Genomic DNA, 24480 nt, shown 5'->3' with positions numbered 1-24480 from the left:
TTGTATCTGTACTGACGAGACATTGAAAGTAGCTTGAGGAAATAGCACTCTGTACTTGTTCAGATTGATGTATTTTTTAATCTATACACTTATCTGTCACTTAAGTCTGTACTCTTCAGGAAATAAGGATGTGTTTTGTGAATTAATCATATTAATCTATGTCATGTAATGGCATTATAAGACTTATTATTATTATTATTATTATTATTATTATTACTTATTAAGTAATCTCGACAAACCTTACTGAGACAGCCATGCCAACTGAAGGTAGGCCTACTCACTACAGGCAGAAGCATTTAACCTAGCTATGGAGAAGGGCTTGAACTGTACAGTTGTGTGACTGCTCTTTATCTGTATCTTAAAATTGTGACAGAGGCTTTCTCGTGGAAGAAAGTAGAGCCCAAGGGTAAGGGGCCTTGCCCTCGGCGGAGGCAGTGCTGTTGCATGGTGGGAGATCGCATCATCCTGTTTGGGGGTACAAGGTAATTTCTTACACTACAATCCCACATAGGACTCTCTGTCTTCACTGCACTGTCACAGACACACACAATAGCCATGCTCAAACACACATCTACCCCTGCGTTTCAGTGGTGAAGCCCTTGTTAGTGCTTGCATTGAGGTAGCATTCATTTGATTGTCAGCGATGGGAGAATCAAGGTTCTTCTTACCAGTTGTCTCCCATTCTGTCTGTCTGTCTGTCCCAACAGCTCAGTAGCTCAAGTCAATAGAGGCTGCTGAGAAGGAGTCCTCTAACAAGCCATGATATTTCATTACCTAGAGAGAGATAGTGGAGGGTGATGAGTACAGATAGGTCCTGGGGCTTCGTAGTGAGAGATATGTCTTGTGGCTCGGCTGTCCCAGTAGCTGTGTAAATACAGATTGCTGATTGGCTCCGATAGCCCAGTAGCTTGTTGTAGATGGGGCAGGCTGATAGGCTCAGATGGCCCAGTAGCCGGCGTAGCGAGGTGGCTGACGGCGGCTGCGGGGTTTTTGGGGTGGCTGCAATGGGGGCTGGACAGCCAGCTTTATCAGCCTCGGCTCGCCGTTATCAGCCGAACCCATGCTGTGCCTGTCTGATTGTGTGAGAGGGAAAGCCCAGGTTTGGGGTGGTGGGGGGGCAATTGAAGAGCACCAAGGGCCACCCCCCACCCGTCCAGTGCTGTCTGCCCTCTGCAGGAAGAGGTGGCCAGGGCTGGCTCAGCCGTCTGAGGCCGAGAGGGCCCCGGAGAGAGAGAGCGAGAGAGAGAGAGAGAGCGAGAGCCGAGCCAGGCTGAGTAGCTTTGATAATCGCTGGCAGGCTCTCCCACCCCTGTCACCACAGCAATCAGTCTACAAGGGCTCCACAGCAATCAGTCTACAAGGGCCCCTGATGTAGGCCTAATCTCCATCTTGTTCGAAATGATTATGGTTTTGTTTCAGTCAGCAGACTGAGGTTAAGAGAAAGTAGAAGAGAATATATGTGGAGAGTATTTACACCAGTCAAAATAATTTTAATAATAGATCTGATCTAATGCCCCTAAACTTTTGTAGTTTTATAGGATGTGTTGTACAAACTGTGTTGTACACTTGACATTAGTTTATTTTGATTACATTTACTTAATTATTATGAATTTTCATACTATATAAGAACATTACAATCCTATCCAGTACAAATGCTCTGTGTACAAGATTTGCTCATGCTCATGCTGTCATAATAAACTAACAAAAAGCTTAATTAAACATTTCGCAATTGACAGATGCCCATATTGACATGAGCGCATTGCAGGAATGCATCATCATGAACATGGCCAGTCCATCTGTCAGTCTTGGTAATATCTAGGCCACTATAGCCCTTTTGTGATAGTGAATACCCTACGATAACTGTAATGATAACAGCAAAAAAAAGTATTGTTCCAGCTAATGTGAATGACGACGTCGATACATACTATAACTATAGCAATTAAGATCCTAATATAATTTATAGTTATTGTGATGTCTTTATAGTTATCGTTCTTTGTTTGAACAGCATTATGACAGAGAAGTGCAAGGTACAATTTACACTGTTTCTCTATAAAGGCCAATAAAGTAAATTGTATTGTACCTGACAGGTTTCGGCTATCTTGCCTCTGTAGCCTTCATCAGAGGTGTCACGTGATGTTGGCTACAGAGACAAGGTAGCTGAAACTTGTCAGGTACAATACAATTTACTTTATTGGCCTTTATAGAGAAACAGTGTAAATAGTATATCAGTAGGCCTAATGAACCCCTTATCAATATAGTGCAAGGTACACATTCTTCTGAACAGTGCTTTATTAGCTGGTCCTCTGTCCTTGTGAAGCCTTGCCACCAGGAAACTGTTTGGGGATAGCAGTCACCAGCTCGCACTCGTGACTGTGCAGTCACCAGCTCGCACTCGTGCCTGTGCAGTCACCAGGTCGCACTCGCGCCTGTGCAGTCACCAGCTCGCACTCGCGCCTGTGTTTGGACGATGAGTAGGGAAGTGCGATGGTATCGGTGGTGGCGTCTCGGCACTGTCACTCACCCTGGGCCGAGGGGAGCGTTGTGCAAACAGGATTAAGGCTGGGAGTGAGGGGTCTGTTTGCTGAGGACCGTAGGGGGGGAAGACACTGTTGTTATTAATTAGAGTGGACGCACTCCGCGGGATTTTGCCTCTGCCGGGATTAGGGGCGGGATTTCCTCTCCGGAGTCATGATTTCCTCTCTGGGCCGCACAGACTTCTATAAACGAGCATGAAACGAAGGGAGTGAGCGAGGAATTTTGGGGATGGGGGGGCGTGTGTGTGTTTGTGTGTAGGGACTTGGGTGGGAGGGAAAAAAACAGAAGGCAAGTAAGAACCGAAGAAAGAAGGAGAACACAGTAATGCAAAGTAAATGAGAGGGGAAAAGAGCAGTGCTTTCCGAACGGAATCTGGACTAAGTTGTGAATTTGTTAATTGCTAAAATAACTCATTAACATTGATGCAAAACAAATTTGATTAATTTTAATTAAGAGGCTATAACTCGTTGGAGATGTTTATCTAATGCATTTTAATGAGTCCCGTGCCTGCCATTAAACCAGCTGTGAGATGTAGATATGTGTGGTTGAAAAAGAGAGGATGGTTGCTTGTGTCTGTGTGTATGTGTTTGGCTGCTTCCTTTGTTCTCTGTTTATTGATGATTATTGGTGCCGTTAATGAACCAACTGTCTGCTCAGACCCTTCCAGATAAATGATGATAATGATGAATGATTTGCAGTGAAAAGCCAAAGTCTACCTGACCCCCCCACTCATCCCTCAGAAGCTGTGACTCATGGGTGCCGTTTGCTCACACAGATGCCAGTAGCACGCGACAGTCCATGAAATCACAGATATATGAGTGTAATGTTACACACTCATCTTCCCTGAATGGGATTAGTGCCACCCTGTGTGTAAAGTGTACTGTTAAACATTGATTCTGCATCACAGTTTCAGCACATGGGGTGGGGAGGTCGAAAGGTTTGTGAGTTTGTTCAATATAATTCATTAGGTGTTGGTAAGGAACGCCATCACCATAGTTATTGTCTCCATTGAAGAAAGTATAAAACTCCTCCATGCGCGCGCACACACACACACACAAATACACCCACATACCCCTCCACCCCTTGCAGACAGACGTGTGTGCTGGTGCTTCTCCTGTAACGCGTACAGGTGTAGGGGAAGTGTGGCAGTGGATGTGTGGGGCCAGAGGTGGCCAGGGGTGCGTCTGTCGCCCCGCGGCCCTGCAGGCTGCTCTCCCTGCCTGTTGTTGCTTGGTACTGTACAAATTGGAACATGATTCCCTACAAGCGCATGGGGAGGCAGCAGACCACACAGAGGCAAGGAAGCCGGGGGGGGGGGGGGTCCCCCCTTTCTGGCCGAGATTGGAGCCGCCAGCTCAATGCTTTCCTTGGGACGTGGAAACCGTACAGGCCTTGAATCAGTATCTTCTGAATCCCATCTCTCTCCCTCTTTCTTTCTTTCTCTCTCTCTCTCTCTCTCTCATTCTCATTCTCATTTACTCTGGCATTCTCACTGTCATATATATATATATATATGTGTGTGTGTGTATAGAATACACTTATCGCAAGAAGCCACACACACATGCACAAATAGCCAGTGGTACAAAGAATTAAAAAGCGTGTTAAGGTTTATAAATAATCTATTCCATTTAAGGTTCTTGTGTGTGACGGCACTGCTGTCGTTGCTAGTGACCCAGGAGTGGGCGTCCACAGCCTCTTAGATCAGAGACCACCAGCTGCTCCTGTCTTCCTTGCTCTCTCTTTTTCTCTCTCTCTCTCTCTGTCTCACACACTATCACACTCACATGCACACACTCACACCAGCTCCACCATCACAGACACACTTCACACTTCCCTATGAATGTGTGCAAATTTTCACACACATTGCTGTCGCCATTTTTGGAAGTACTACGACTCTGTAATTAGCAGAATGTTGTAAAAAAAAAAAAACGCCACAAGCTTACCATGTCACTCGATTGGATAAACAAGAGGAAGTGTCAGAATGAAATGCCTGTGGCTTGTTATTAAGTGTGAGAATGAATGTTAACATCATCGCTCAGCTTGCGAATTCTCTTGGCAATGCTAATGTCATCTCTGCGCAGGTTGTTTGTTTTAAATTTGTTTAATCACCACCAGCACAGCCGTCACACCGCAAGGCTTATTTGTGTTTGTCTGAGTGACGGTGACCAACATCAGCATTTAGCCACTATGAATCAGAGGCTGGACACCTCGCTTGTGTTTTCTGCCCGGTGTAATTGCTGCGTCAGACGCAGTGAGGAAATGGGACCTGCAGATTTACGGCCTCCATCTTGTTTCCTGAGAAAACCTACCTTTCAGTGTGAGGCAAAGCAGACCCCCAGCCCATGATATTTCTGCCCACTGTGGTATTTACTTAAAGTGGAAGAATTTGCAGGCTGATAATTTAGTGGTTTAGTGAAGCACAATAAAACTATTAAAAGTTCCCAGGCCCACTGTGTTCAAAGGGGTCATATTCAGGACTGGACAAGGCGTCGGGCACAAGGTGTGTGGGAAAGTGCTGATTTCAGCAGCATCATCATTACTGAAGTGCTATGTGTCCCCATTAGGTTGGATTGTAAAGTTGGAATATTCCCACAGAGTGTGTGAGTGTGTGAGTGTGTGAGTGTGTGAGTGTGTGAGTGTGTGAGTGTGTGTGTGTGTGTGTGTGTGACTGTGAGTGTGCGTGAGAGTGAGTGTGTGTGAGTGTGTGTGTGTGTGTGTGAGAGAGAGAGAGAGAGAGACGGGGCAAGTGAGAGACGGAGACTTAAGTGTGAAACTGAGCAGTTTCAGGAGATGGCTATTGGGTATTTGTTTGGGATGGTATAATGATAGTTCGGCCTAGTTGTAAACCAGTAGTGTGATGGAGCTGCAGCATTTCCTTTACGCTTTTGGTTGGATTTCCAGTTTATTTGTCTTTAATATAATTCTATTATTTTTTTACACTTTAGCACAATTGTATAGCTTTAATAATTTTGCTTTCACTTGGAACTATGCAATATTCAGTCATTACTTAAATTAGGGTGTGTGTGCCTGTATGCGTATGTGTGTGGGTGTGGGTGTGTATAGATGTCCACATTCCTCGGGTCTATGGCCGGGGGTTGGTAAAGGTCCATGTGTGTGTGTTGTGGTGTGGGAGCTGACAGGTCTGGTGTTAGTGGCGGGCCATTCAACGCCACTTACAGCAGTGTAAACAGGCCTGCTGAGCTGCGGAGAGGCGTGAAATTCTGCCCCTCGTCTGATTTATGAGCGCTGGGAGCCTCCTCTCTCACCTACGGAAACATGATCCTGCCTCCCAGCCAGCAACACAGAGCACCACAGAGACCCACCCCCCACTCACCTACTCCGGTCCAGCCCACACCGCCAGGAGAGATGGTCAGCCACAGCATCAGAGATGAGATTGCTGACCAATGAAAGCCCAACTCGATGTAAGCATCAGGACATCTGCAGCATACATTTTCCCCTGGGCCCTCCAAAATAGAACAAAAGATAGACGTGGCTTCCAATTTGCACATCAGTGAAAAGACTTGAGAGTGTGTGCATTTGAAGAGATTCTGCAATTATTTAGCACGCCAAGGTTTTGTAGCCTCTGCAACACTATTGTCCATGGAATTGCTCAATTATATGTTTATTAAAAGGGGTATTGAAGAGAGGAGACTGGCATATTCCCTTCATAGACCCAACAGAGAAGGCACAGATTAATTTTGCGTTGTATTTGTTCTTTTGCATTCTTTCATCCATGCTCACAGTTATAGGCAGGGACTTGTGTTAGACCTGCTTCAGTACCTAAGTGCTGCTTTTTCTAAACCGCGAAAGTCTGCAACAGTATTGGACAGAGAGCTGCATCACATGCCTTGGCAATGTGAATGAGAGGGTGGGGGGGGCGGTGGTCAATTTGGATAAATGCTGGCTAGTGGGGGCCTTTCCAGTATCCGTTCGGTCAGCTGGCTGAAAATAAACCTCGGGAAGAGAATGTACCCTGAACGGTGACGCAAAAGCCTTGCTGTGTGTTTACGTTTGTTCCTGCACTTGTATGTGCGTGTGCGCACACGCAGTGGTAGTGATGTCATCAGTGAGGTGACAAGCACGTGCACGCATGTGGTTCCGAGCCAGGAAGGTGTCGCTCACGCGTTGGGCGCGGCGTCAGGGAGGTCGGGAACGGGGACAGGATGTAATCATGTGCCTGACAGATTGGCATGCTGGGACAGGGCGTGCGGACAGCGCGGATTAAGAGTCTGGACGACTGGCCACCCACCATTTTCTTGGTGCCTCTTTTGTGTGGTTCTCCTTATTTATTTATTTATTTATTTATTTATTTACTTACTTACTTACTTATTAATGCCAGTATCCAGCTAGCATACAGGTGATAGGCTTGCTGCCCATCTAAGGTATGATCTGGAGTGGATATGGTCTAGTAGGGCGCACTGCAGGTGTGGCATAGCCATTCCCTGTCACTTGTCAGCAGGCTTATACTTCTGAATGCCTCTGGGATGGCAGCCTGTGAGTCAGTGTGGGTGGGTTAGGTCCTTTTTTTTCTTTTTTTGAGGAGGTGGTTGGGGTATTGCAGAATGGCCTGCCTGTGCTTTGCCATGCTAAGATGACCTTTCTGAATGAATGAAAGCGATAGGCCTTTGATGGTAGTGTAGGGGCAGGAGGATAATGGACAGTGCTCAACAAGAGGAATGGAGGGCCCATATTAGCATTAGAAATGAATGGTGCATACCTCATCGAGTGGAGCGCAGACAGACAATGAGCTGAATCTAACCAACATCTGCTCTCGAGTATGTGTGTTGTATTTGTGCGGATGGGAGCAGTGTTCATTGCTATGGCTTCCACTGTAAGCAGTGGAACTGACTACACCCATTGCGAGAGCGCACATTTGAAAACATTTTTAACCAGTCTTTTTACAAAATAAAATGACACACTGCAAATGGGGCGCTTTAGTGTGGCCCGCCTGTAAGCCCGATTCTTTCTTCTTCTCTGTGAGGTTGCTCCTGTTCAGACACTCAGCTTTTTCTCCTGTCATCTCTCCATTCACAGTTTAAGATCCTGAGGGCTAGAATAAAACCACGCTTCAAAAATGAATTGGCCATGAATCATTTCCTGCACTCCATTCAGCGTTCGGAAATTGCAGTGGTAATTTCATTTCTGCCCTGACGCTGTATGAGCGAACCTTTCTCTCAACCATTCACAAAGTAGATTCCCCCTACTCCCAAACACACACACAAAGCACTCACGCATACACACTCTGTCACACTCGTACACACATACTTGACGCAATAGTGGAAACGGTCCAATACCGTTCTGAGTATCTGGCTTCCACCTGTGTGTGTGTGATTTATGTGTGTGGCTTTCTGAGTTTGTACTTTAAAAGCATTCTGGTGTGTGTGTGTGTGTGTCTGTGTGTGTCTGTGTCTGTGTCTGTCTGTCTCTGTGTGTCTTGTGTGCATTCACTGGCCTGACAAGTGAGTTAGAACTCTGTCCCATGAGATGGAGGTCTATTGAGAGTACAACCGCAACACACACACACAGGCTACACACACATACACACTCACACCTGTCGGTGTACCTCAGTCTCTTTTGGCACAGACTAACCAATTTGTGTCTTTAGAACAGACTTTGTGTGATGTCATAGCTGACGTTTCCTGCAGACAAATATATAAAAAATATATACAAATCTGAGCTGTCCTTTTAGTGTTGGAGCAAGTGATTTTAGTTGTTCTAATATCTATCTGATGGTACATAGCATTCTGTGTCATTGTGTTATATATTCTTTTGGTTTGCTATTGTAATTGGTCTAGTCAGAAGTATAAGGCATTTGAAAGGGTCTGACAATTACATCAAAATGATCAAAGAACAGGATCTGTAGGTAGATCTACCGTAAAACTTCAAATAATAGCCGAGTCCCAAATGGACGCCCGTCTCTTTTAAACGCCTGGCGTGGCTACAGGTTTGGGTTAAAGGCCGGTCTCCAATAGACGCCTGGTCTGTTTTTTTAGTTCCGGGTTGTATTAAAACCCGTCAGATCGTCTGTTTAAAGCCCGTTGCAGAAAGGAGTTCCCAGTCAGCACACATACCTCTCCAAGACCCATGGAAAATAACTGAACAGCTTAATTACATCGCGTTCCATTTAGAACGTCTTATTTTGATCTTACAAACAGCGGCGGCATCTCACTGTCAATGCGTGTCGTAGTTTTACATCTACTGGAGATCTTAATTATGATCGCGTTCCATTTACAACGTCTAAATGGAACGCGGGTGTGAATTAGATGCTGCACGTCGTTGCAAGCCGTCGCAAAGCATTCACCATGTCTAGTCACATTTGCAAGGTTTTAGAATGTTGCATCAAGTTGCTGTAATAGAATGTTGCAGCTCATCTCGTTGCTAATCTTTGGTGTGATTTGGGCTTGAGTATGGTGCAGACTGCGCACGCTAACATTATGATTAGATGGCATTAAAAGACTGCGGTGGGAAAAAAGCTAGAGTTCCAAATTCTATACCTTTTTTCAATATGAGCTATGCCTATATGACTCCGACTTCGTCATCGTTCAATTCATCCCTTGTGTTTAAAATTTGCGGATAGGCCTATGGTAAGCTTGTTTTTATGCTGGCAACAAAACAAAAAGGTTCGCGAACGTTATTCTTTGTTCTAAATGTACTGCCGTGGCGATAAAGAGAAAGAAGTAGGCTATGATTTGAAATGTAAGCTGACTGTTGCCAAATTTGCCAAATAAAATACGGGAGAAAGCATGGTTCATGTTCTCTCATGCTGTTTCATTCGTGCTGAGAAGGAGGGAGAATGCAACATTACGCACGTTCCATTTTTGCATAAATAATTACTGAACGGTTTTGGTCAGGGCTGATAATGGAACTGCATTTGACAAAGGACGAAATAGGCTAGGTTGCTAGTGACAAAATATATGCTTTCAGTGTGATACGATCTCTTTGTAAATTACTTTTGATTAAAAAGTGTTTAATCTGTTCTGGCTATCCCCACTATTTGGATCTTACTGTATCTCACTCAATGAACAACACCTCAACACTAAATGCATGATGATCCGTAATTGTCATTAGATTGCCTAGTCATATAGGTAGACATTCGGTGTGTTTGAAATAATTAATTTGGTAATATTTTCCATCTTTGCAGAGGAAAAGTTTTGTGTAAAGGGAATTAAAGGCCTGTCTCATATAGACGCCTGTCTCTAATACTAGCCGGTGAAATTTGGCGATTTGGGAAAATAAAAGCCAGGGCTATTATTTGGAGTTTTACGGTATGTCTGGTGCTCAGTCATTTAATGCCAGTGCATTTGCAGTGTGGTCATATACTCATTTAAATATAGTAACAAGGATTTGTGTCCCAATTTCCCAAATAGAACAATAATAGTTTTGTACCCGGAGTCTTCTGGTGCAGTATTGCCGTAAATCCTATCATCAATTCATGTAGACATAACTCTCTGTTGACTTAGTTTTCCCGGTCTGTATTATTAAGGAACATTTATTTATGTTAAATACTGTATGTTAATCATAAAGTAATCCTTTAAGCTAATTACCCTTTAACTTATCCATTAACATAGAGTTGATTTGTTAGCAGAGGCCTTTTTTTGCTTTGCTCTATGTAAAACAGTGCATCTATATCAGGTTCACGCTTTCTGCGTTCCTTGGGGAATTGTGTTCATAGACACTTAAGGTTTTATTGAAAAGTTATAGGTCAATAGTATTTTACTGTAATACACGGTGATGACCCCCCCACCCCCCCCACACACACACCTCAAGGTCAGAGGAGAGAGTGCAGAGTTTTCCGGTTGAATATGAATGGAGTAGACACTGACAGAAACTGTCAAGCGGAGTAACTGACCCCAAACAGGATGCGATCATACGGCACGTGGCCAAGGTGAGTGCTACTTTGAAAGAGCAAACTAGGAACATTATTTGTCTCTCCTAGTAAGAAGCACTTTTCTTCTCTTTCCCGTTCAGATGATCCTTATCAGAGACACTACCCATTCCGTGAATGTAGTTGTCTTTTGCAACTTCCAGTACCGGTATATTGGATAGATTTCATTTTGAGGTTCAGCCTGACATGCACAGTTTATTTGTGTGTTCTACCTAACTTGGATACACCACACTTTAACATGAGCGAAGGACAGAGGTTCCCAAATTACTTTAACGGCAGGTCCACAGTTGACAATGGGAAAAAAAGACAGATTATTTTAGTATTTTTCCCTGTGCCATATCACATCTGAAACATCTGACAGAAAATCTACAGTGCAGTCTTCAGCTGACTGTATTTTGATGACATCCTGTGGTAGCTGTTCCATAATAATACGTATGAATGTAAAATGTCTCTTCAGGGAGATGACCAAGGTCCTAAATGCCACTTGATATGTCTGTTATATCATTAAAAAAGGATCAGATGAAAAAGTCAGTTCTCCAACAAATGTTTATTAAAATCAGAACAAAGATTTGATGATCTTATAGTCAGAATCTGAATCTGAAATGTTAAAATTGAAACTATACCCAACTTGGACCCTCTTTGCCCCAGGGGCCTGCCCCACACTTTTGGAACCAGTTTTAGGATGGAATCTTGACTTTATCAAATCTTGGCCATCTTTCCCCCCCATGCATTAGCTCACACTGTGGCCTCAGTGAAAAGTAGTTCAGTTTGTTGTTTTCCTGTGGCTATTTGGGTTGGGCAGTGACAGACCATGGTAACAGCCAAACATTTGTTTCAGTACGTATCAGTACAATTCCCTACTGAAGATCTGGGTGACAGGGTCTACAGGGACCATTTAAAACCCACTCTCAGCTTCCCCCAGAGCCCCCTTCCCTGTTCTTAAGGCCCCCAGATGAATCAAAAAACAGCATTTCCTCTTTTTAAAGCAAGGCCAACAGTCCAAAAGATAACACTTATCATTGTTTTTTTTTTTTTGCCTTTTCCTTTGAGAAGTGTAGGCTAGATATTGCTATAGCCTGATCGACTCCTCCAGTCACCATAACTGGTGTCTCATTTAAAACTTCACTTCCCCTTTGCAACCTGCAGTATGAAGCTTGGCAGGTTAATTCCTAGCTGCCTGTTCGCCTTAATGTGCGCAATGATCATTTAACATCAGCCTCCTGCTGGAGCGAGCTGTCTGGTAGCAAGTTGCAGCGTCTACCTGAGCTTCAGCTCTACATCCAAACTGGACCCTAATCCTCAGTGTAGCTCCCGGGAGGCCCCGATAGCCTAGCAGGAGGGTTTTAGCCCAGCCTGACTGAGATTAGCATGCGGGAAGCAGGCCTTTGCTGGAATGTGAGGATAAGTCGGCAATCAGATGGAGACATGAAATAGATAAAGCGTATTAAAAATCTGAGACAAAGAGGCAGGAACCAGGCTCTGTCTGTCCCATTGGTGAATTGGGTATAGGCACCATGTCTAAGTGTTGTTAATCATTATCTTTAGAGGCTTATCACTCATAATTGGATTAATTATCTCAGCCCCATTTTTAACTGACAGTTAGTATGATATTGTATTCACTAACACTAGAATCAAGGTGATGAGGCCTTTTATGAAGAATCCACCATATTCCTTGTTTATTTATTACTAATGCCAATTCTTTCAATTCATTAAAGGTGAAATTATAGATATTTTGGCAATTCTTCTGATTGTATTTCCTATTGGGTAGCTGCATTTGAAGTTTTTTCTGAATGTATATAAAATGTCTGTGGCAGTTGGCCTGGTCATCCTGATAAGGCGGCACACAGGAAGTCATGTTGTATGATTATTTCCTGTGAGATGAAGTTGTTTCAGAGCTCTTGGTCACGAGGAAGTAGGAAAGGAAGAGGACCACAGATCAAATCCCACAAAGAATGAGGATGTGCCTCTTGGATACACAGATTGCCCTCATGACTTAAGGGAGAGTCTAACGTCAACAATGGTTATGTGACGGACAAATTAGCTGTATGTTAATGATCATTTAAAACATCATTATTTAGGTTTTTTTCTTAAGGTGTGTTTTGTAGGTTTGTTTGTGTTTCTTCGTCACCCATTTAACTTGGTATTTTTAAACACTGAAGGAGTTTGTGTGAAAGAGCATGCACGTGTGTGAAAGAGCATGCACGTGTGTGAAAGAGCATGCACCAAAAGGTGCACGTTAAATGTTTACTGGTAGTCTACTGGTAGTTACTTGGTCTACTTGCTCACTTTAAAGGCCGTTAAGTTGCAAAATTTACTTATCTTGATGACACTCCTCAGGGTTCAGAACAATATGAGATCCTATAAGCACTTCTTTGAGAGTGTTGTGTCGAGCCCGGCAAGTGGTGTTTTCCACAAGGGCCAGGGGTCTATGAGATGGAACCAGAGCATGTCTTTGGCCAGAGAGTTGTACCACAGAGTCAGGGTTGGGGGAGCAGACATTCTCCCCCTCAAAGATACTTTGGTGATCGTGTGACACAAGAAGACAACCCATCAAACACCAGGAAGTCTCATAAACTCTTACCCCTGGATTGCAGTGGATTGTCGGTCCAATCCCAACACCTTCTCCTTCTCCTTTAGCCTCCCTATCCCCCCCCCCCCCCCCAACCTCGTCTCTCTGTTTATTTGCCTCTTTTCCCTCTTGGGGAGTGAACTCTACCGTGACGTTTGGCAGAGGTTCTGCTCAATTTCACATCTAACTGTGTCTTTTATGAGTGCGGGAGAGTCTAAACCCATCGAGCTCTCCCTTATTCCTCTTTGCTTCTGTTGGGCATCTGTTTATTAGGGATGTGCTTCCTCTATCTCTGCCTGTGATCGCTTGGTAATAGGGAAGCTACTGGGAGCCAGTGAAGCTGAATGAACATCTCTTCCACTCCTGGGCTACTGTCTGCTCAGGGGCTGATCACGGATGAGGGACTCTCTGATAAGGGTTAGAACACAGATAAGGTGTTGGGATACAAATGTTCTTGTTTGGCTGTCCAGTCTGCTGAGATGGCAGTAGCCTGCTTGTCAGAAAAAGAAATCAAAAGTAGCAAGAGTTGAGGGAAATGTTTTTTTCAGACTGCTGTTTATTTATCTCTCACTGTGTGCTCTCTTAGTTATAGCCACCTGGCTTATCTTCCCTGAAGTCCTTGGGCTCATCCAGGCTTACAAATTAATCGAGTCAACTCAAATACTGTGAGTCAAGTTGCATCTTCTTCTGCCATGAGCAATTCCTTCCACCAAATTCCTCCTACACCTCATCCTTATTTCTTTTTCTTTCTTTCAAGAGGGGATAAAGGAGAGGTTGTTTTGAGGATTCTGCCACGTTCTCGGGGGCATCAGGCAAGTTCATAGGGCACGTTTTATTAACACTGCACCAGGCGGAAGTAAATAAATAGGAGCAAGTGAGCACTAATGTATCGGCCGGCGTGATGAAGCCTGTCCACCCTCCCCTTGCAGTAATCCGGGGTAGGTGACCCCCTGGGGGGCAGAACTGGGGTGTAATGAGTTCCCCAGCTGGCCCCTCCAGGGACCCCCCTGGGACCCCAGCGCTCGTGCTCCGCGCCTCTCCCACCCGCTTTAAACTGCCACCCTGTTTGTTTAGCCAAGATTAGGAACGTAAAAGCCTTACAACATCCTGAACACAAACCCGAAGGGAGACAGAGAGAGAGGGAGACACCGAGGCAGAGATGTGGAGAGAAGTGTGGTGATGAGGACGACTTTCCATAGCTGAGAGAAAGTAAAAGTAGAAAACCCTAAACCCTTTTTTTTTTTTTTTTTAAACGCTCAAAGCTTGGGCACTCTTATTATATTATTTTGATATCACCCTTCTTGATGAAAGATACTTACTTTAAGGAGTAGCACAATTTGGAAATTAAGTGTATCCCCAGATTTCCGATTACAAGGTTACTTGAAATTACTTTTCTTGGAAGTCTCACTTGAATTCCCTAATTTCTTTGATGGAAATGGTGACTGTCCCTTTCTTAAATATGTTAAATTGAACTAATCCCTATTAGAGGTTACTACAAAGCATGTGATTACTGTAATTAAGTCAGGTTCAATGTTAATATATGTTTAGATGGGATACATTTTCAGGATCTTCATGTGGAATCTCCAGTGAAACTATATTAGCCCAAAAGCTGCCAAAACAAGCCCATCTCAAAATGTCCTTAGAGGGGTATGACGTCTTAGGATGACTCTTCATCAGCAAATGCATTCATATCCCTGTGAAAGAAAACGATGAGGGGGAAAAAAAATATCTACATTCCCACAGGACATTATACAGAATTACTAAATGGTATTTCTAAGCACTTTTAATAGAGTTTATTGGCCTATAATTTTATAGGGATTTTTATTGAGAGACCGTTGTATTTACAGGTGCATGAATGCAGAGTATGTTAAATAGTCTGTAAAATGTACTAGTAAGGCTGACTGAGATGGAACTGAAATGTTGGTGAATTCTGATTGGTACATTGACCCACTGCCCTATGTAATATTAATTACTCATTTCCTTTTCTCTTTAATACTCTGCATTCTTATTATGCAGTCTGAACAGCCCGTTTGATTGCCTTTGTTACTGGATTGGCTTTTTCCTCAATTAAAAGTACATGTATAATATATCTGAGGAGACATGGAAGGATATTTCTGGATACTAAATTTGGTCTTACATAAACATAAGTGGCTTACTTTAATAAGCTTGTCATTCTGACCATTCCATTCGGCCCGAAAAGCATCTTTTGACACGTCATCTGCTGAGTAATGACTAGCCGTACAAAGCTGTGTGATGTGGAAGTTGATGCAATTCCCACTGTGAGCACAAAAGCACTTTGCTGCGATTCAGCTTTTATCATTTTATGGAAGTATGAAAGGACACACCCAAACCACACAGGTGGCTCCTGCCTCCACGAGTGAGGAGTCACTCAAAGAGACTTTCAAGGTTACTAGAAGTCATTATGAGAAGAGAACGTTCGTGGTTGATTTAACCAAGAAAAAGCAAGCTGGACTGATGCCCTCTTGCCCTCCACTGGCCATAGCGCAGGTGCCTGGCTGGTTGTTTGAGGGGCACAGGAAACAGATGTGTGGTGATAGGGCCTGTGGGGGTCAGGGGTGGGGTGGGGTGGGGTGGGGGGGTTCTATCAGCCAAGCCAGTCTGCTGCCACACCGGACCCGTTCATTTCCTGTACCACTAACAAGTGCCTGGCCCTGATAAGGATTTAGTATAGAGACTCCATTTGAACAGCTTGTGTGCGTGTGTGTGTGTGTGTGTGTGTGTGTGTGTGTGTGTGTGTGAATAACTATACTTGAGGTTTTATGATGAAAGAGACAGAATCAGAGAGGATTCTATTACAGGATGCTAGAGAGAGTTTGATGTTGGTCAACACAGAGGGGAGAAAAAAAGGAGATGAAAGACCTTGAAATTAAAAGGTTTAAGTAATAGCTTAAATGGCTGGTTGGTTTGATTTCTCTATAAAATATCATGATATTCATTTTATTTGTACCTTTAAATTTACTTTTTCACCAGTTACCACACGCATTTGTGCCACTTGGTTTTAATGCGATGAAGCTCTTAAAGCTTGGGATGGCATCTGACCAAAATATACACTCATCTGCGCTAGTTACTCAAAAATTACTGTCAGTCCTTCAGCTTTATGTTTTCCTGTATGGCTGGAATTGGTGGGCAAGCAGGAAGTGAGGAGTAAGAGTGAAGAGCGCTCACATCCTGTGTCCGAGGCCATCATGAAGCCAGTATTGCCCGCCCTGCCCTCTTACCACATCCTGGGCCCCGGCACCCAACACTTGAGCGCACACACATGTTAGAAAGCTTCCACTGCTCCTTGCTATCTCTTGGATCTGGTTCGTTGATCACACAGTCTTAACACATCAGTTACAGAAGAAGATCAACATCCAGCTCATGGAAACGGTTTCACTAAAGTTGGGAGTCATGTGAAGCTGTTGTCTTTTTTATGTTTATTTTTCTGGTGGTGTTCTGACTATTTTTGTTCTCCCCCCCCCCCCCCCTCTCTCTAGCCCCTGCCCAGAACAGGGAATGGGTGATGAATTCAACCTCATGGATCACTCAGACCTTTACATCTTAGACTTCAGTGAGTATCAGCATCAAACAGACACTCACACACACCACACACACACACACACACACGCGCGCACACACCTCTACTGTCAGGAACAGACGGGAAAAAACAACATGTGTTCTGGAAAGTGCAATTACACTCTGCAGAAAGTGTTGCGGATGCATTCATTAATGGACCAATGATATTACTAAAAACAAACCCTGCCCACTTCAAGTTCCAAACTTGAAGCCAATGTCTGCCACCCCCGAGGCTTGTTTCTTTGTGTACCTCTGTGTTTAATGACATCACCCTCCAGCTCTCAGCTGGGTTGCCGCGAGGCAGCGCGCCAACGTGCCAGCTCCCGGGGCGCGGTGCCCTTGCAGTGCCCCGTTCTTCCCAGTCTCTCACTCGCCGGCAACAGGCCCAGGCGCACAGCGGGAACATCCGGCTTGAGCCGGCGGGCACCAAATAAAGCCAGCTACTTCCTGTTTGGCTCGCAGGCTCGCCGCTCTGCGCCACGGGAAAGCGAGTGGAAAATAAAACCCGGGGGAAATCGCGAGGACTGGCAGAACCCAACCCTGGCCACCTACGCTGGGTGGTCGCCAGGGCCCACGTGAGGCTGATTTGCCAGGCCTGTCCTCGGCCGGTGCCAGGCCTGGACCATATGGGGGCAGCGTGTGGTGTCGGAGCAGCCATTTTCAGCCCTCGGGCTCATTGCTGTCGCTATTGATGTGGAGATGCGGTCTTAATATAGCCTCATTTAGGGAAGTAATGTTTTCACAAGAAACACTCACTATTTTAACACTATAGGGTTTATAACTGAAATGAGATGTTAAATGGTCTGAATTGCACATATTTACTGGTCCTGTTCTTATGTAGATTTAGCTCTCAGAGCTGCATTAAATGTCATTAGAAGCACAGGTCCCCTTTGAACCAAATATACTGTAAGTGTTGAAATATACACTATTATGTGTGTATATATATATATATATATATATATATATATAATAAAATCATTCGTTTTTAAACATTTTAAAATCAGGTGTATGGTCCTGAACAGACTATGTTTGTTTGTTTTTGTGATTTGCATTCATGCCTCCTTGTCCCTCTTGCTCCTCCTTCTCGCAGGTCCTAATTTGAAGACCTTATGCAAACTAGCTGTTATACAGTATCGTCTGGAGCAGTCGGGACTCCCACACGATATAAGGTGAGCACATCTCCTCATCTAAGAAACTTGTGTTGACTTCTGTCTGATTCAGAAACTTGAACATTGGGTCGAGTCTCTTGGGCGTTTCATAGAGAGACAATAGACAGCCGCTGGTTATACGTGGTTGTATTTCAAGCTTGGTTCAAGCTCTACTTAGCAGATTTACTCTCGCTTAGACTTCATATTGACAGATGCGTGTGTGTCTGGGTTGGATTTATTGTCTGGTAGCGTAAATGGATAGCAGCCAAGCCACCTCACACACACATAGATCTTCCCATCAGCCTCGTGTCAGTGGAACTCCCCATACTAAGAGGCTTGAGGATGGGGGTCAGAGGGCACCTGTTGACTCCTAGGGGCTCTGCAGAAGGGTCCTTTAACATGCTCAAGAGGGCACCGACCTCAGTAACGCGTGCGTGAAACATGCGCGCACACACACACACACACACATTTGCAAAACACATACACAGACTCGCACACACACACTCACACTCACATACTCACACTCACATACTCACACACACTTGCGAAACACATACTGTATCTCACACACACACACACACACACACACACATACACATTTGCAAAACACATAACACAGACTCACACACATACACACACACTCACACTTACATACTCACACACACTTGCGAAACACATCACACACACACACACACACCCACACACACACACACAAACACATGAAGCACATACACACATGCTCAAGCTCAGTCTCTCTCACTGAAGCAGACTTGGTCAGAGTGGCAGGGAGTGAGTGTGAAACCAGAGCTAGAGATAACAGTCTGAACCTCAACCCCTGACCTCTCATCAGGTCAGCTCTAGGCCCAGTCAGCACAGTCTGCTCCTGCTGATCGGGTTACGTGTGTGTGTGTGTGTGTCTGTGTGTGTGTGTCTGTGTGTGTCAGGGAGAGAGAGGGTGGGCAGACTAAGAGCACAGAGAGTTAAATTAAACTAACACCACAATATACAGACACTGGCTGATAAATGCCCTCAAGGTTTTCAACCAATGTTCTACTACAAAATAGTGTATTATATATCCAGTAAATGTTTGCAGAATATTCAGAATACACTGATGCCATTTATGTTGCCAACTTCTGTTAAGATGTCGTGTGTGTGTGTGTGTGTGTGTGTCTGTGTGTGTGTGTGTGTGCGTGTGCGTGTGCGTGTGCGTGTGCGTGTGCGCGCGCGCAAGCAAGCATGGCCAAGTTAGCATCAGTCTCAATAAAAAGTTGGGTCCATCTCTGCGTCTCATTAAGACTGATGGTCTGCTGTATAAAGGCCCTACTGATAGGCATCATTATGATTGCTGTCTGTAGAGGAGACACAGGGTCTAATGGTCCCCAAAAATCAAAAAGGGGGCCCACATGCCTCTTATCTGTTCCCCTCAGCCGTCCCGGCCACTGGCCATCAGGAGTGTCTTGTGCGCCCCTTACTGCACCCCTCTCTCCAAATCACCCCCCAACTCACTCACTCACTGAGTTTGTGTCTTTTGAAGAACAGTCGTTAAGGCTTGGAGTGAACAGTCCATCTGCAAGGTGCTTAGTGCAGGTTACCAGCTACAGTGCAGACTGACTACGTTGTGTGGCTTATTGTAACATTTCGTTGTGACGGCTAGGTTAGTTCAAAGTGGCTACATTTATTCATTATGAAGCCTACGGACTTACTTGATTTACTGAATGTTAGCTACACCGTGAGCTACCATCACCATGGAACAAAACTTTGTGTTGATCATGTGTTAGTGTAAAAAAGTACTGTATATTTTCATGTAAGACACATACATACACCCATACACACACACACTTCTACCTTTCATTTTATATTACTCTATCCATCCATCCATCCATCCATCTATCTATGTATCCCTACATCCCCCTTTTTCAATTAAATTCTATCAAAGTTGCTTTATTAGCATGACTGTTGATTGAGATTGATACAGTGTTACCAAAGCATAAAAACCAAAATGTTCTTTTCTTTCTTTCTCTCTCCCCATCCCTATCCTAGGTGGGAGCTTACGGCCATGACTACCAACAGTAACATAAGCCGACCCATCTTCTCCTCTCACGGCTGAGGAAGGTCGCAGTTCGCCCCAGCCACTCTTATTCAGGAACCTGGTCCTCGACTACAGTCTCTAAAGGAGCTCTACGCTCTACCCCTCCTCCGTTGTACAGTGTGGATCTGGATCTGAGGGTTTTTTTCTTCTTCTTCCTTCTCCGGATGAGTCTAATTCTGATTCAGTGTTGTCTTTTTATCTCATGACTGGTTTCTCAGCATTTTTCTTTTTTTTTTTTGGGTGGCGGTGCTAATGGAAAGATGCCTCTCCGTTTTTTGAGAACAATCGGACATATTGAACGTTTGACGACAGTCTTCTCATCAAGGGCAGAACAACCTTCCCAACACTACAGACACCTTTTAAACAATGTTCAGTGTTTGCATCATTTTTGTCCAAATAGAATTCTTGGAAATAGAAATGTTGGTCTCCTATTCATTTATCCCTTGTAATTTTCTTTCTATACATGGAGGAGACAAAAGGATGTTCAAAAGTTGTTCAACCATCTGCGTACCGCTGGAGCATTTAAAAACCCTGTTCTCGTGCTCATCACTTCCAGCAGCCAAACCCAGTGTTCACTCCCCCTGGAGTCTCCGGCAAAATCACCAAGACTTCCAAGCTTTTTTTGAGTCCGGGTTCTGGAATTTGGACCCTGATTCTGTTTTAGTTTTTGAGGTTTTGGCTAACGTGCCTATGATCATGAGCGCAAATTTGTCAGGTACAGTTGTGCATTTAAACTAATCCGTCTCTCTTCAGAAGTTGGACAGCCTTTCCCCTTAAAAACACTTCTGTTTAGTAAACATGCAAGATGCATAACAAAGTGTGTAATGGACTTATAGACATGAAGACCCTACATTGTTTTGGTTTAATAGCCTTATGAGCAGATCTATCGAACCCTCCCCCCATGCAGCCCTCTCTGAAGTGGTGAGGAATTTGAATATTTGTCAAATGCTGTTTAACGCGGCTGAGTAGCCGTGAGTGCCTTGAATGAATTGCGCCACGTCTCAAGCCAGGACAATACAATACAATTCATGGTCAACCTAGCAGGATGTTTGCCAGGTCACAGAAATGAATAATTTCAGACAACCCAAGAAGTGATGAATTGTAGATGTAGTGACTACACGTCAACTCCTTATTTGTAAACAAACAAGGATACAATACATGCATATTTGGGATCTGCTACAGCACGGGGCATGCTAGACAAAAACAGTGGACAACGCTGATAGGCCAGGCCTCCCAAAAGCGCGCAGCTGTTCCACGCAAGTAAAGCCACACACACACACACACATATTCATCTGGCTAATAGCTGCACGGGACCGCAACATGTGAGGGCTTTAACAGAGGCTTTGAATCCATATTCAAATTTACACACCCACACATATACATGTTAATGCAAGGTCCATGCTTATAAACAGACATTGATAGTGCTTGTCCAGGTTAAGGCTAGGTGCATGTGTGTGGGCTGTATGACGCTGGGTCCAGCTGCTTTGTCCCTGGGCGAATACGTTGATGACTTAAGAGTGGCTTTATCGGTGTGATGACAGGGCCCAGTGGTATTCCTACACCTACTGGCCATGGTTACACAGCCCAAATTCCGTAGTCCCGTTCTCTTCTGTCACTCCAAAAGAAATGAAACCGGTTCAAGTGCTGGATTTGTGTTCAGTGTCATGATGTCTTCAGGTAATTATATTTGATCAACATGTGAATGTGAATGCGGGGTGACTAGATTCATTTTAAAAATAAAGAAATGAATAAAAAATATATATTTCAGTAACAGGATAGGTGCATCAGTACATTTTTGTTAATATCAGATGAAATGATTGCTCACCATGAAGAATTCCTATTTGATATTTACATTTTGGTGTGCATTTCTTTTTTTATTTGTTTTCTATATATCTATATATATTGGATGATGATGAAAATAACAATAAAGTTTTAAAATTGCCACTGAGTAGTGTCATTTTTCTTTATCATTCTTGTATGTTTTTTCACTGAATAGAACTCAGTACTGTTCACTTACTAAATCCCCTGACCAGAACGTTACCTTAATATAACATTTCCAAAATCATGTTGATGTCACAACCTCATAACATGACGAATGGCACTTCTGCCATTGTCTGAGCGGTCCTCTATAGGCGATTACCGCCCTGGACATTTTCTGTGTTACAAACACTTCCCTCCCCCCTCCGAAATGGAAACGAAAAAGAGCTGCAATGCTACAGGAATTCAGAGATCTTTCTACAGACTGCTGTCGGTGTATTCCCTCTATATTATATCGGAGTTATGTTTATACTTTGTTGCAAAATACACATTGAGTTTGTTTATTATTGCGCTTCTCAACTGTGGGGGACCCCGAGAGCAAATCTTGTTAAGTGCTGCTTTGGAGTGTGTTATATGGCCAGGCTTGTTATTTATTTTATCCTTCATGTTTACAATCTTATTTACTGCTGATAACCATACCTAAAGGTGTCACTTCTCTTCCGACAAGAAGTGGTAAATGCTTGATGTAGGTGGTTCAGGGTGTTTCATTTAAATGTATAATCTGCCTACTCTGCAATACTGTATATATTGTCATTACAGTGCTAATGTGGATGTTGATGATGGATATCTCGTGAGATATGGCCCTGGTTGCGGCTGATCAGGGGCCTTTCTATATATGTGATGGGCAACTAATCAAGTCCAGTGCAATTCTAAAGTCTATTCAGTGCAAACTCAAAGGTGGTGTATTATGATTGGAGGGGGGGGGGTGGGGTTATGGCTTATAACCAGGGATGTATTGCGTTTATCCTAAGCAACAAGCCAGAAAGACTTGTACAATTCTGAGAATGACAGGATAAAGTAAAATCACTGGTGGGTTATTTTTTGTAGACTGCAATGTTCTCCAATTTGTTATTTTCTGCATTTCTTGCTCAATTAAGTTTGAAATGTTGATTTTTAGAAGTCAAGATCCATATTTGGCCAAGCTGTTTCTCTACATAAGCACTCAATTAGAAAATCTTGTGCTTGTTCTGCAGGTTCCCCAGGGAGGCATACAGGGTTCCTACGCAGTATGGAAAACCTGGAAAAGTATGGAATTTGATTTTAGTAATTTCCAGGTCTGGATAAGTAGGGAAAAAAGAAACAAGGGTATGGAGAAATATTTGTGTTTCCAGACTATTGCATTTGCAGTACTAATCACTTCACTCAGGTCATAATGAACCATTCCTACTGTTGTGTAGCTTAACTGTCAGTCCCCATCGTCAAGATACAACTAAGATACAACTAAAAATGACCCAGCTAAATGGACAAATATTAAGTGTCATTTTTTAGTTCACTTCAGTTGTCCATACCTTTGTTTTCACCGAGTTATCCCAAACCAGATGTGGCCGCTATGTCGAGAATATGGTCAGAAAAATCTAGCGAGAAGTTTGGAAATTTGAGTATGGAAAAAGTATGGAGATAAGTATTGTTTTGTCTGTTGCATTAAGAATTTTATACACATTATGAAACATGTCCATACTCAACAGCAGTACTAATTGTGCCATTGACTGGGTAATGTTAGTATAGTGTATAGTATCTGGTCTCCACTATAAACTTCCCCACCTCTAAACCTCACTGCACTCCTCAGCCAAACATTCCCCATGATTAGCCCTGCTCGTGTCCACTCTCCCTGCCTGTGACCTTGGTCGTGCTGTGGCCTGGCGGAGACTGCCAAAGGTCAAGTGTTCGGCGTGGCTGCACTGTGACGGACTCCACCTGTGCAAGCGAGCTGAGGCCCCTGCCCTTTTCTCCCCCATGAGCCTCTCCTGGCATCTAATGGCACTGGCCGTCCCTCATTAACAAGAGAGGGTGTGGAGAGAACGAGCTCAATCAGGCCTCCCTGGGGAGACGTGGTGAAGAAGGGCCCCTCCAGGCCTAAATAGAGGATTAGAACCCATGTCGTGTCAATGGGGACTTCGGGTTGTTATGACCTGCAATTCCCTCTACGAGACCGGCCCGAGTCAAAACCATCCTGGATGGGTATTATGTTGAGCAAATGGATGGATTTAGATTGATGACCTCCCCACCCAGGGTGCCTCCACTCACGGCAGTCTGATAGCTTCAGCTGATGACAGTCCGATGGTATTTTATAGAGATGGATGTTTATTTCATTCTGCTTCCTCGTGGGGCGCAGGGCAATATCCCTGGTAACTGGTTTTTATTAGCATGATGCATACAGAATGAGCTCATTTGATTTGGTGCTTGTAAACTGAGTTAGTCATCAGAAGGCACCTCTTGTGTGTAAGTGCTTTGTGTCAAAAATGTGATCAGTTTGATTAATACGTATGACTAAATGGTGAATAAACTTATTTTAGGAAATTTTTGGAACATTTGAATAACTTAGTATAGGAAATGAATTATGGACTAAATAATCAAGTGGATCGTACCTACTGAGTAGTCTGGTCAACCTCTGGTAACCTCGGTCATTCTGTGCTCAAGTAGCCTTTAGTTTAGTTAGAAGGTCCTGAATGTTGTTGTGTTATCTTCCAAAACAACTTGCAAATTGTGGTTAGAAAACTTGACAGAGTGATTTCTTGTGTCTTATGTATTCACTTGTTGACTTTTTCTGAGTTGATTGAAGACTCAATGTAAAAAACAACAACAAAAAGACAATCCTGGAATGGCTGGACTCCACAGCTATCTTTGGCTTATGTGAACTTGA

At 43.9% G+C, this 24480-nt stretch overlaps 1 protein-coding gene across 2 annotated transcripts in view; it reads left to right on the top strand.

The window, feature by feature from the left end:
• Positions 1-21746, top strand: part of klhdc3 (kelch domain containing 3) — a 31750-nt gene extending 10004 nt beyond the window's left edge. For both annotated transcript variants that reach the window (XM_076286044.1, XM_076286045.1), the window contains exons 8-11: positions 374-482; positions 16487-16560; positions 17656-17734; positions 19754-21746. In XM_076286044.1, the coding sequence (XP_076142159.1) occupies positions 374-482; positions 16487-16560; positions 17656-17734; positions 19754-19820 (329 nt within the window). In that variant the 3' untranslated portion in view covers positions 19821-21746. The remainder of the gene's footprint in view (positions 1-373; positions 483-16486; positions 16561-17655; positions 17735-19753) is intronic.
• Positions 21747-24480: the final 2734 nt, after the last annotated feature.

This window comes from Alosa pseudoharengus, unplaced genomic scaffold, assembly GCF_046254945.1.
Source record: "Alosa pseudoharengus isolate Yale_2024_CS ecotype anadromous, Long Island Sound unplaced genomic scaffold, YU_APseudo_1.1 YU_APseudo_1.1_scf_15, whole genome shotgun sequence".
NCBI lineage: Eukaryota > Metazoa > Chordata > Actinopteri > Clupeiformes > Clupeidae > Alosa > Alosa pseudoharengus.
The sequence above is the reverse complement of the archived record's forward strand: the minus strand, read 5'-3'. Positions and strand labels throughout refer to the sequence as shown.